The sequence below is a fragment of the Lycium barbarum genome, chromosome 3, assembly GCF_019175385.1.
Source record: "Lycium barbarum isolate Lr01 chromosome 3, ASM1917538v2, whole genome shotgun sequence".
In the NCBI taxonomy this organism is placed as follows: domain Eukaryota; kingdom Viridiplantae; phylum Streptophyta; class Magnoliopsida; order Solanales; family Solanaceae; genus Lycium; species Lycium barbarum.
This window is the reverse complement of record NC_083339.1, coordinates 131,998,165-132,010,095: the sequence shown is the minus strand read 5'-3', so window position 1 is coordinate 132,010,095 and position 11,931 is coordinate 131,998,165. Positions and strand designations below refer to the sequence as shown.

Here is an 11,931-nt window from a genome sequence, read left to right as displayed (position 1 = left end):
AGGTAGTTTTACAAAGTGTGTACCACTATAATGGATGTAATTGATGTTATAGATAGAATGCTATTATCGAGAAGTAAAATATAACATGAAAAATTAATTTCGGAGAAAATCAGACCCTTATAGTGAAATGTTGTTATAATGAATGACAATTATAAAGAGTTTGACCGTAATTCCCACTGTGTCCCAAGCCTTTCACACGTGCTTAATCAGTTGCATTTGGATGACAGCTGGCTTCATGAACTAAATGCCACATAAGTCTTTTGGACTCCTTTTGATGTTAACGCCCTTCTTTTTCCGCTGCTTCAATTGGTTTGCTTTCACGTCTCACTTTGTTGCACTACCATTCAGCCAACCAAATTACACATTAATTTTTGAGAGAAATGGTTCCACAGCCCTTACAAAATATTTCTAGTTTATTTTTTTTATAAGAAATTTTTATTCTTATATAAGAAATCTGAAAAATAAACACATATGATATTCAAAAACAATTTATATATATTTTTTTTCAAATAGTAAGAGCTTCATAATTCTTACCATGATGTATGTTAAATTATAAATCGTGGTTTTATTTACACACAACCAATTACAATAGGACCATTTTGATATGTACCCGCAATGGCGGCGAGTTCCGACTAATCACACGTCAATAAACCGAGGCCCCACTCTAAATATCATGTTCCCGCAAACAGATTATTGGATGTGACTCAAGGACTTTTTGGTTTCCTTAGCCCTGTGGATTTCTTTGGGAGCAAGAAATAAAGTATTTTTATAAAAATAAAATTTAATTCAAAAGAGGCCAAACAAATATCCACAAAAGAAGTATATAAGTGATAGTCGTGCGAATACAACACATAGCATTTGAGTATATGGTGAGAGAAGCGCGGCTTACGGTTACGCGTGGAATCATATCGTGAGATTAGTCTCTTCGTTTATATCGCTCTGTTGAAGTATTCGTCTCTTCTTTCTCCTTAATTTCTAGGGTTAGGGTTTTTGTTATCAATCTGTTTATATAAAGTGATTTTCGTACTTAAAAAAGTTGTGCGGCTTACTGGAACGCTACTCTCTACCTAGCTATGGCGTCTTCTATTGTGATCAAGGTTCGATTTCTCACTTTTCCTTTTTTTTTTTTTAAGAATTTATGTTATTTATTTCAGCTTTCATATCGTCTTTCTGTTTTGAGTTGATGAGTTCTGTCAATTTCGGATTTGATGTAATCTTTGTTTAAAGAAAAGGCTAAATTTAGGTTCTTTCTTCTGCGAAGCGAATGAGTAGTGACTTTTTTTTTGGTACGGTTCTGCGGTTTTTTTTTTTTTTTTTTTTAAGTGTACTGCTTTGTTCACGATTGTTTGTGCTTATCCATTTTTTAGAATTGCTGGTCTTTCTACTTGTTATATACATGCAAAATATTTGGGGTTTCGTATGGATGTTGTAGTTGAGTTTGCATTTTGGGGGTTTTTGTCTTCCCTTGTTGATTTGGGCGAGTTGTTTTTTGTTTGCTTCTTTTTTGGGTGGAATTGGATCCCATGTGTAATTTTAAGTTTTGTGGTTGATTGAACTTTCAATTTTTACAAGGACCGTGCTTGTTGTGGTTATCTTTTCCTTTTTGTGCCTTGTACTTTGGTGGAATATTTATATTTCTATACATCATAATAGTTTGTTCTCCATGAAACATCCTTGATTTTTGGTATATGTTTTTTTTTTTTAAATAATTGTGGTATCTGGGCCAGCTTACATACAATTATAGGTGGTACTTGCTACCTCCGACCAGGCACAGGCACAGGCACTGGACACCTGGTTAACTCTGTCTACCAAGGCTAGGAAGAATCACCTAGCGTTTTTGGTATGCTAGGATTTGAACCTAAGACCTCAGAGTTTTCAACTCAACCCACCACCCACTGCATTGACCACTAGGCTACACCCATGGGTGCTGGTAAATGTTAAAAACATTATGAAATACAATATTGTTGAGCTATGGCAGAGCTATGTGTTGGGTTTGGAGTTACCTCTCTTTTGTGTGGCCTACTCTAACATCTTGCATGATTTGCAGGTCAAGTATGAAGAGACACTCAGGCGATTCAATGCTTGTGTCATCAATGAGAAGCTTGATCTTAACATGGGTGGATTGAGAGATAAGATTATTCAACTTTTCAACTTTGCTCATGATGCTGAACTCACACTAACATACATTGACGAGGATGGCGATGCAGTAACACTCGTTGATGATGAGGATCTGCAGGATGTTACGAGGCAGGACCTGAATCCTTTGAGAATATCTGTGAGGTTAAATGCTGCCGAAAGAAGTGGCAGACCTTCAACTAGATCTAGTGGAAGGTCTACTCCCTTACAGTCACCTCGGGTCCAGCCTCCATTCCCAAACTTGAAATCCGGTGTTTCTGATGTTCTCAAGTCCGTTCCAGAACCTCTGCGTGAATCCGTGGTAAAGGTCTTATCTGAGCTGACTACTAGGGCTTCATCCTCTACTCCCATCGTTGCTGAGCTTGTTGATGCTATGTCTAAGATGGGGCTATCTTACTACCAAAATCAGGCTTCAGGGCCTCAACCTGTCAAAGAAGCTGGTTCTGTTAGTGGAACATCTGATGGAAATACTATGAGTGCTGATGGAGGAAAGCCAAATGTTAAAAGTGGAGAGCCATCCCTGAAGAAGAATGAGCCCCTCACAGCACTACATAATGTGGAGAATCTATTGAGGACTACAGATTCAAAACCTAAGGCCTCCAATGAAGCTGTAGATGCCTCAGTCAAGCTAATAGCTAAATCAAAAACCTTGGAAGGTGATCAAACCGGAGCTCAGTCATCGTCATTCAAAGGTCCTAAAGCTCAGAAATCGTTGGTGAAGACCATTGGTGGAAAGACTATTGGCGTTGCATATTTGAGTTCCTCACCTAATCCACCAGAAAAAACTTCTGATGAGCAGCCCAGCAAGGGTCATCCTGTAGCTAAGCCGGTTGATTTGGGCGCCTCTGCAAGCTCCAGTAAATTGGAACAGTGCAACTGGGATTCCCTCAATGCAAATCCCAGTGGCAGTTCAACCAAGAAGCCTTTTGATGGCTTCACTCCTGTACATCGTCAAGTTCCAATGAACACTGTCAATGTGAATGATTCCCGTAATGCAGGTTCCAGTGGCATTTCAATGAAGATGCCGTATCATGGCTTCAGACCTGTAAATGCTTTAAGTCTAGTTCCACTTAACCCTGTGAATGAGTGTCCGTTTTCTGGGGTGCCAACGGCAAACAACCCTGTGCCAATTCCCAACTTCCCTTTTGGGGTCCCACTTAAAAGGGGCCATAATAACAATGATGGGACTGGGACTCTTTTCCATAAAGGTGTACGCTGTGATGGTTGTGGGGTTCATCCGATAACTGGCCCTAGGTTCATATCTAAAGTGTAAGGACCCTCTAATTGTACTTATTTGTTGTTTTTATCTAGCTGACATTAAATGATATAACCATTGTATGTTCATGCAGTAAGGAGAACTACGATCTCTGCAGCATATGTTTTGCTGAAATGGGAAATGATGCTGATTACATCAGAATGGACCGTCCTTTAGCTTACCGGCATCCCTTGTCTTTCAAGGGTTTACAAGATCTTCAGAGTCAACAACAAAAGAGTCAACAACAAAAGAGTCAACAACAAAAGTGTTTACAGGATATGGTAGGAGTCACTTCCCTAAAATTCTCATAACATCATCTCTTTCTGTTTTACCTCTGTTAACTCCTTTTTTTTTTTGGGGGGGGGGTCACCTAGAATGCCAGGTTGCGTGCCAGTGCTCCAACTGTCCCACAAGTCTCTCGAGGCTATGGGTGGAAATCAGGTCGGCCAAAGCTGGACAGCCGCTTCATACAGGATGTCAATATCCTGGATGGAACCATCATGACCCCCTTGACTCGATTTACCAAGATCTGGAAAATGAAGAACAATGGTAATCTCGTCTGGCCTCAAGGAACTCAGCTTGTTTGGATTGGGGGAGATAGATTAAGTGATAAATTCTCCGTTGAATTAGAGGTGAGAAGTTCTACGAGAAATTAGTTTCTTGTGCTTGTAATTCCCTCGTGTTGCCAGTTACTGAATTAAGTATCCAGAAAGTTCTCATGATTTGATGTCATATGCATTGCAGATCACTCCAGCTGGTTTGGCTGTTGACCAGGAGCTTGATGTGGCAGTTGATTTTACTGCTCCTGAGCATCCTGGTAGGTACATATCCTACTGGAGATTGGCTTCGTCTTCGGGGCAGAAATTTGGCCAGCGTGTATGGGTGCTTATCCAGGTCAGTGTGGTTTGGTTGCCTCGATATCCTTGATGATGCTGATCTAATTCTGATGTGAAGAATGCCCCCTCCTTGTTCATGCAGGTCGATGCTGTATTAAACCAGCCAAAACAGGAGTTGGTCCACGAAGCTTTTCAGGGGTTAAACTTGAATTTACCTCCTGCCAGCAGTGATTTGTCCGGACCTGATATTTTCAATGTGAATCCAGAACCTCAGAATGTCCTACCTGAGCCTAAGAGCTCTAGTACAATGGAGTTGGTTGATTCCGTGGCTGAAGAAAACCAAAAAAAGGAGCAGGAAGCCAAATTTCCTATTAATGATAACTTGTTGGTTGGTGGTTTTGGTGACAAGCCAAGCTCTCCATCTGCTCCTAGCTCACCAATTTCGTATCCAATTATTGATTCAACTGAGGAAGCACCAGCGGTTACTTCCATGGTACCATCAGCTGCTGTAGCTATGCAGGCACCACTCCAGGATGTTAGAGGGAATAGCGAAGTTGAGGTGTCCCTCCTCCGGGAGCTGGAGGAAATGGGTTTCAAGCAGGTAGATCTGAACAAAGAAATCTTGAGGAAGAATGAGTATAATTTGGGGCAGTCAGTTGATGATCTCTGTGGTGTTGCCGAGTGGGATCCTATCCTCGAAGAGCTGGAGGAGATGGTAGGTTAATTTAGACGTCAAAGAAAAACTTCAAAGATTAACGTTTCTTTTCTTGCCTGTTTCTTACTTGTGCAAGAAATAATTCTAGGTTGGCTAAGGTGATTTTGTGAATGCAGGGTTTCTGTGACAAAGCAATGAATAAGAAGCTGCTTGAGAAGAACAACGGAAGCATCAAGCGTGTTGTCATGGATCTTATTGCTGGAGAGCAGTAGGAGAGATTTAGTATTTCTCCTGTCGAGTGATGGATAAGTTTGGTATGAATAATTGATGGGAGGCAACATAATGGTTTTGGTTACTGTTTGCCTGCTATGTTTTGGTTATTTGTCAACTATGATTTGCCAAACTCTTTTTAAGTTATGTTATTACGTGAACTAGCTGTGTAGTATGTAGTATGGTATTAGTCGTATCTCGAAACCTATGATATTTAGTATATTGAATATGAATGTTTTTCTTCCTAATAGCCACCAGAGGCTTGTATCTAATATCTAAGCATCAGGTGCTCTCTTTTAGTGTCATCGTCATTGGCGAGCAGTTCTGCTGCCCTAGATTACTGGTTAATAATTATTCATGAACCGTCACATATTAAGCATGAATATTGAGCCATTTAGTCTCGTTGTGGGGTGAGCAGCTTTATATGTTATTAACGGATTAGAAAGTATTTATATGATCAGGTCATTGAAAAGTCTGATTGTAGGGAAGCGTTCGTAGTTTTTACATAAGCGGGAAGAAAAGGGGTGTTTGGGGTCTGCCGAGGGTCATTTCATTTTTTGTTATTTTTAATTTGGGTTGAAATTTATAGCCGACTTGAACCGCAACGGGCAATAGGATGTGTTCGTATTACCAGCATAATAGTGTAAACAATTTTTTCTCTATAAGATTATTTATAGGTAAAAAAAGATATGTACTTCGTGCCATTTAATTCTTTATTTTTTCTGGTAAATCTTTAAGTTGTGCTGCGTGTTAAGCTTGAACTATAATGACTTCCATGTCTAGTTGCTCTCGACTCCCACTGTACCACACCCAAGGCGCTTTTGATTGATACTATTAAAGTTCATATTAGCATTTGATCCACCATTCCAACCTGTGCTGTCCGCCACTATAGAGTGCTATTACAAGAAATAGAGTAGAGGTTTGCTCGTACTAATGTATAAAGATGGAAGATTTCAATCGGTAATATTTTTGACTTTGCCAAATGTATTGACACCACGCAATGAAAAGACAAGTTAGCTAACGTTCTCAAATCAACAGTGAAGAAAGAAACTACAAACTACTCTTTTAGAAAGGGAAACGAGAAGTTAGCTTACAATTATAAAAACGCGCTAGAAATGAAAAGGCTAATTTTGCTTTGGTTGAAAAGACTGGCAACATGAGGACGGAGTTCACATTAATTAAAAACTTGTTCTTACCTTGTTTACAGTTTATAGCTAGTCAATCAGTCCTCAAGGATGTCATCTATAGTTAAGATTAATTCTCATTTAATAATGCAAATATACCCCTCAACTTTGCGAATTAAAGCAGATATATTCATCGTTACAAAGGTGGTGTGTATATATCCCCGCCATTACAAATGGTGACAATATACCCCTACTGTTATAAAATGGTGCAAATATACCCTTTTCGCTGACATAATTTTTAAAAAAAATCGTTTAGGTTATTTTTTAATTAAAAAAATGCCACGTGACTTTAAAAAAAAAGTCTAACTGTTTTTTTTAGTAGTCATACTTTTCTAAAGCCACATAATAATTTTTTTCTGGTGAGTCGCGTCTGGTTCGTTTTAAAGAAATATCTCTGTGACTTTAAAAAAATAAGTCTATCCATTTTTTAAAGGGAAAATGACATAGGGTACCTACATAAAGACTCTTTATTACAAAATATATAAATAGTTTTCCTTATTTACAAAACATAACGATATTTTACGAAACATGATGGATTTTCATATATTTTTTTATTTTTTATTTTTTTTCAGAAAATAATTTTTTTTAAATATTTTTTTTAAAAAATTAAAATTATTTTTAAAAAAGATATTTTAATTTTTTTTTTGTTTCAAAGGCTTAAAAAATTATCTCAAAATTTTGTGTATGAAAGCTGTATGAAATGTGTATGTGTGAGCGAAATTTTTAATATAGTTTTCATACACAAAATTGTGAGCGAAAACTTTAAGCCTCGAATATTGTATGAAAGTTGTTACAATGTTATTGTAGTTGTATTAATTTTCCAGAAACCTAATATGAACTTTATATACGAAAAATGTGAATGAAATTCTAAGTCTTGAGCGAGATATACACATTTCATACCATTCTCATAAATAAGATTTTGAGCGTAATGTTTAAGCCTTGATCGAGATATACACATTTTATACGTTTTTCATACACAAAATTTGAGGGAACTTTTTAAGCGTTGAGCAAGATATACACATTTCATACACAAAAATTTGAGCGATTATTTTAAGTCTTGAATGTTGTATCAAAGTTGTATACAATGTTGTTGTAGTTGTATTAATTTTACAGAAATTTAACATTAACTTTATACACGAAAATGTGAGTGAAATTCTAAGCCTTGAGCGAGATACAAATTTCATACCGTTTTCATACACACAATTTTGAGCGGATTTTTTAAGCCTTGAACGAGATATACACATTTCATATATTTTTCGTACCATTTTCATACACTAAATTTTGAGCGAACTATTTAAACCTTGAGCGAGATATACACATTTCATACATAAATTTTTGAGCGAAAAAAATAATTTAAAAAAAAAAATAAAAATAATTTTTTTTAAAAAATAAAAATAATTTTTTTAAAAAAATAAAAATAATTTTTTTAAAAAAATAAAAATAATTTTTTTTTAAAGAAACAAAAAAATATTTTTTAAAAAAGAAAAAGTAATTTTTTTTAAAAATAAAAAGAATATTTTTTTTAAAAAAGTATGTTTTGTATAAAATTTGTAATGTTATTTTTTATAAATAAAAAACTATTGTCACGTTTCGTAAATATTTCTCCTATTTCAGGCTTCAACCTTTCTCCCACGTTATCAAGCAAACTACTAAATAGGAGCATAGAATCCTCCAAGAAAACCATGGAATCCAAAAGTTGGGTAAAAAGACAACTCCAAAAGTCCTTTTCCATTCTTAATTGCAGTATTTGGATCTTTTACGCTGTCATATATACTACTAGTTTATTTGTTCCTACCAGTGGCGCTTTCATATAGCACTCTAATGGCTATACTTCCTTTACATCTCTTCAATGACTATAGATGAAAGATTAAGAGTGAAAAAATTATCATTTCAGCATCCTTTTTTTCCATTAAAATGCATCCCTTTTTTCCATTATAAAAAATTATAACACCAGAAGAACTATATACTTCCTTTATATCTCTTCAATGGCTATAGATGAAAGATATCAAGAGTGAAAAAACTTCAAACCAAAACCTAGGTGTACATTACAGTGCAGGATTAAGAGGAGAAACGAGATAAGAGTATCAGCATAACTCAGCTAGAAGAGGCAGTTAAACTACACATATCTCTATGCAGTGGCGGAGCCAGGATTCATATTAAAGGGTGTCAAAAAATGTAGAAATGTCGTGACCTAGGTTTGAACCTGTGATCTTAGAGACTTTTTGCAACCCCTTAACCGCTACGCTAAGCCTTCAATTTGTGTTAAGGGCTGTTAACACTAGTATACATACCTATAAAACCAAAATTTCACTTATATATACAATATAATTTTCCAGCGAAGGGTGTCAAGGTGTCGCTTGACGCCCCTCAAGCCAAGGTGGCTTCGCCCCTATCTCCATGGATCAAAGCAAGCTATCTTTGCTCAGCAAGAATTTTGCATTTTGCGTTCATACTTTCAAATGCACTTTTACTGGTTGCCAAAAATAAGCTTTATTAGTGGTAACAGGATGAATTCTTGGCAAGATCTTTGATATTTATCCAACAAAAACTAGAGCTAACCTTGCAGTAGAATTAGTGTGTAAAAGATTTCCATGAAGCTTAGCTTTAAAAATTTATCGTTCATAGTTCTACTGTTCTAGCTAACTTTGCAGTAGAATTAGGGTGCAAAAGATTTCGCACGAAGCTTAGCTGTAAAACTATCAGCTTCGCTTGAACAACTAATTATCAGCCGAGGTGCTCAGAAGTCAAAACTACAGCTATGGGAACTAAAACCTGCCAAACAGTCATTGCATTTAAATACCTGGTATAGACACCAAAACATGTTGCCATCAAGCAATTTGTGCAACAGCCTATTATATCGTGTCTTACATTCTATCAGATACTTTGGTTACTCTAATTTGCTATTTTGATGACTTCAAATATTTCTTTCTTTTTATACTCAAATATTTCTTTCTTTTTATACTTTTTTCTAAAAACTGTGGTGTTTGGGCGACCTTGCATGCACCTCAACTAATTCCACGAGGTACTCGCTACCTCCCACCAACACAGGTCCAGGCCAGCTTGTTGACTTTGACTCTTTTGCTCAACAGTTTTCTCTGGATGACTATTCATCATGGTTTCAGCTAATGGCTTATAGTCTTACATTTCCAATCGTAAGTAACGAAGCAATTCTTGAAATCCAAGAAATGGTAGAGGAAGAAAACACTGGTATTAGTCTAGGTTGGTCAGAATTACAAACTGAATATTTCAAGTGTAGAGATTATTGATTGGCTAATCTCTAGGACGAGTATGCAGTTAAACCCTACAAGCAGAGAGTGAATTTGAAATCTATTTTAATGGTAGCACACAGACCTCTCCATTTCAGACATTAATGCTTTAGCTTTAGTAGTACGGCACAATAGAAGAGAGACCTTTGCAGCATTGCTCATGTGCCCTCATTAGTTTCCTTAAACTAGCTATTAGAATTACTTGTTGAATTAGAGTCCAATCGTTTGTCTCCCAACTGAATTCTCCTTTACTATAATCTGCTTTCACATTTCCTTTCATATTCTTAAAATGTGTATAGCAGCATAAGTTTTTCTATAGAGGCCTATTTCAATTCAGCTGAGCAGATCGGTTTTTTGAGATGTAACGGGCCATGAATTTGGAAAGCTAGTTAGGGTGATTCAATAAAAGGCTAACTAAAGCTTTACTCAAAAACTCAGTAGCAATTTATTACTAATGGACTAAAGGCTATCTTGAACATTGGTCAAGCTAGCTTAGCAATGATCAAAGCCTTTTCTTTTGGAGTTTCCTCTACGTTAATGAACATAAGATGTACAACATGCGCTTCAAATAATTTGTGCGACATTATATTGTTGGAGATGGCCGTAGAATCTCTAAATATACAAACTTAGAAAAGATACTTCATAATACAGGGCGAAAGCAGAGAACAAAACAAAAACAATCTGAAAACAGACAAAGTAAGATTTTGCAATGGATCATATACAACAGAACCTACAAAGCATAATCAACGATAGCGGGAAATGAAACAAAAGAAAGCCATTAAAGGGGAATTTACTAAACTGAAACATCCAATTCCATTATGTCTAATATAACTATTTCTCCACTTTTATACGGCTCATGAAAACACTGGTCAGAACAGCTTTCGACTCGAAAGACACTTTCAACAACTTCATTGCCTGCAAAATCATAGGAATTCTTTAATTAAGTACTCCCTTGTCCCAATTTATGTGAATGATACGTTTCTATATTTAGAAATAATGTAACTTGAAACTTCCCCTTTTACCCTTAATGAAAAAATTTCCAACCACACAAATATCTATAACTTATTTTAGACCACAAGTTCAAAAATCTTTCTTTTTTCTTAAACTCCGTGCTTAGATAAACTATATCACATAAATTAGGCCGGAAGAAGTAAAACATTTACCAAAAGAAGGAAATAAGAAAAACATAGAAGCAAAATTTATTGAGTTTAATTTTTTTACACTAACCAAGTCAGTAAAAGAACAGCACTAGTAGTAATTACATACTATAACAGTCGATAGAGTAAGGACATGACTTTACATTGCTAGTGTAATAACTAAATCCAAATTAAGGTGTTTACCTCTTCCATTCCAAAATCTACCACTTCCTCACGCAGGACACCAACATCCTTGACATTAATCGTGTTGAGAAGAAGTGAAATGCTAGAGATGGTGGACATAGGCTTAACGACCAAGTCATCCATCACCATGTATGTCACCATCTCCTTCACAAAACCCCTTGTAGCTGCCCCAGCAGCTCCATCCACTGGCGGTGGAGCAATATCATCAAACTTTCTAACATAAGATTTTGACAGATTGGGCATCTTGCACTAGGGTCATCAGAAACATAACCGTAGTGGCCACTGTTAGTGGAACAGCCATAAAAAGTCTTCTCTGTGGTCGGAACGTCATTAAGCAATAGAAAAGGAACTGAAGGTATTCCGACTGAAGAGTTGGGTTTCAAAAGTATATCTTTGCCTTGGTTTGACTGAATATAGGTTTTATCCAGATTCTCCACACTATCGTATAGGTTAGGCAAGCACCCATTCATTCCTGTTTCCTTGAGAAGCCTAATGACAGTACCCACAGGCAACGAGAGAATGTGAAAGAGGAAATCAGCACAATCCTTTTCAGCCTCTGCAAATAGTACTTTGCCAACCTTGGTATCGATCAAAAGCTTCATGCTCAATTTGGTATCACAAGTCGTCATTGTAGTTAGCTGACTGATAATTGGGAGAGGGGTTATAGGATCAGGTGATTCTCAGACCTACGCATTTATAGTTCAATTGCTTCATCATCATACTTGTGACTAATGTTTTAAAAGGCAGGCGTGACGCAGAACGTTTTACTGGTGTAAGCCTCCATAGATCTTTAAATTTTTAATTTATAATATAGTAAAATAGTATAATAATACATAAATTATAAAAAATACATTATTAGTTTAAAAAAAATTAAAATATGATCAAAGAAACTCATACAAAACAAAACTTATGACATGATTTACAAGTATAAATAATGCAATGAGATAAAAGTTAGTATGAGATGCAAATCAACTTTAAAATCTTAATTT

General features: G+C 36.2%; 2 protein-coding genes across 3 annotated transcripts; one reads left to right on the top strand and one right to left on the bottom strand.

Moving 5' to 3' along the window:
* Positions 1-812: 812 nt before the first annotated feature.
* On the top strand, positions 813-5,400 carry LOC132632592 (protein JOKA2). 2 transcript variants are annotated; one of them, XM_060348586.1, is made up of 8 exons: positions 813-1,097; positions 2,048-3,405; positions 3,486-3,627; positions 3,658-3,672; positions 3,766-4,023; positions 4,136-4,285; positions 4,370-4,942; positions 5,059-5,400. In XM_060348586.1, exons 1-8 carry the CDS (start codon positions 1,074-1,076, stop codon positions 5,152-5,154), a joined length of 2,616 nt encoding a protein of 871 aa, XP_060204569.1. In that variant the 5' UTR covers positions 813-1,073; the 3' UTR covers positions 5,155-5,400. The 2 variants fall into 2 exon arrangements, with proteins under 2 accessions (XP_060204569.1, XP_060204568.1); XM_060348585.1 differs by having other exon boundaries at positions 814-1,097; positions 3,486-3,672.
* Positions 5,401-10,282: 4,882 nt separating this feature from the next.
* LOC132634201 (uncharacterized) lies at positions 10,283-11,683 on the bottom strand. Its single transcript, XM_060350490.1, has 2 exons — positions 10,943-11,683; positions 10,283-10,517 (listed from the first exon to the last, which is right to left on the bottom strand). The coding sequence occupies exons 1-2, from the start codon at positions 11,183-11,185 to the stop codon at positions 10,434-10,436; spliced, it is 327 nt and encodes a 108-aa protein (XP_060206473.1). The 5' UTR covers positions 11,186-11,683; the 3' UTR covers positions 10,283-10,433.
* Positions 11,684-11,931: the final 248 nt, after the last annotated feature.

Coding starts and splice junctions, on each gene's coding strand:
- LOC132632592 (XM_060348585.1), top strand. CDS start 1,074: ATGGCGTCTTCTATTGTGATCAAG. Junction 1,098..2,047: donor CGTCTTCTATTGTGATCAAG/GTTCGATTTCTC, acceptor CATGATTTGCAG/GTCAAGTATGAAGAGACACT. Junction 3,673..3,765: donor AAAAGTGTTTACAGGATATG/GTAGGAGTCACT, acceptor GGGGTCACCTAG/AATGCCAGGTTGCGTGCCAG.
- LOC132634201 (XM_060350490.1), bottom strand. CDS start 11,185: ATGCCCAATCTGTCAAAATCTTATGTTAGAAAGTTTGATGATATTGCT. Junction 10,518..10,942: donor TAGATTTTGGAATGGAAGAG/GTAAACACCTTA, acceptor ATGATTTTGCAG/GCAATGAAGTTGTTGAAAGT.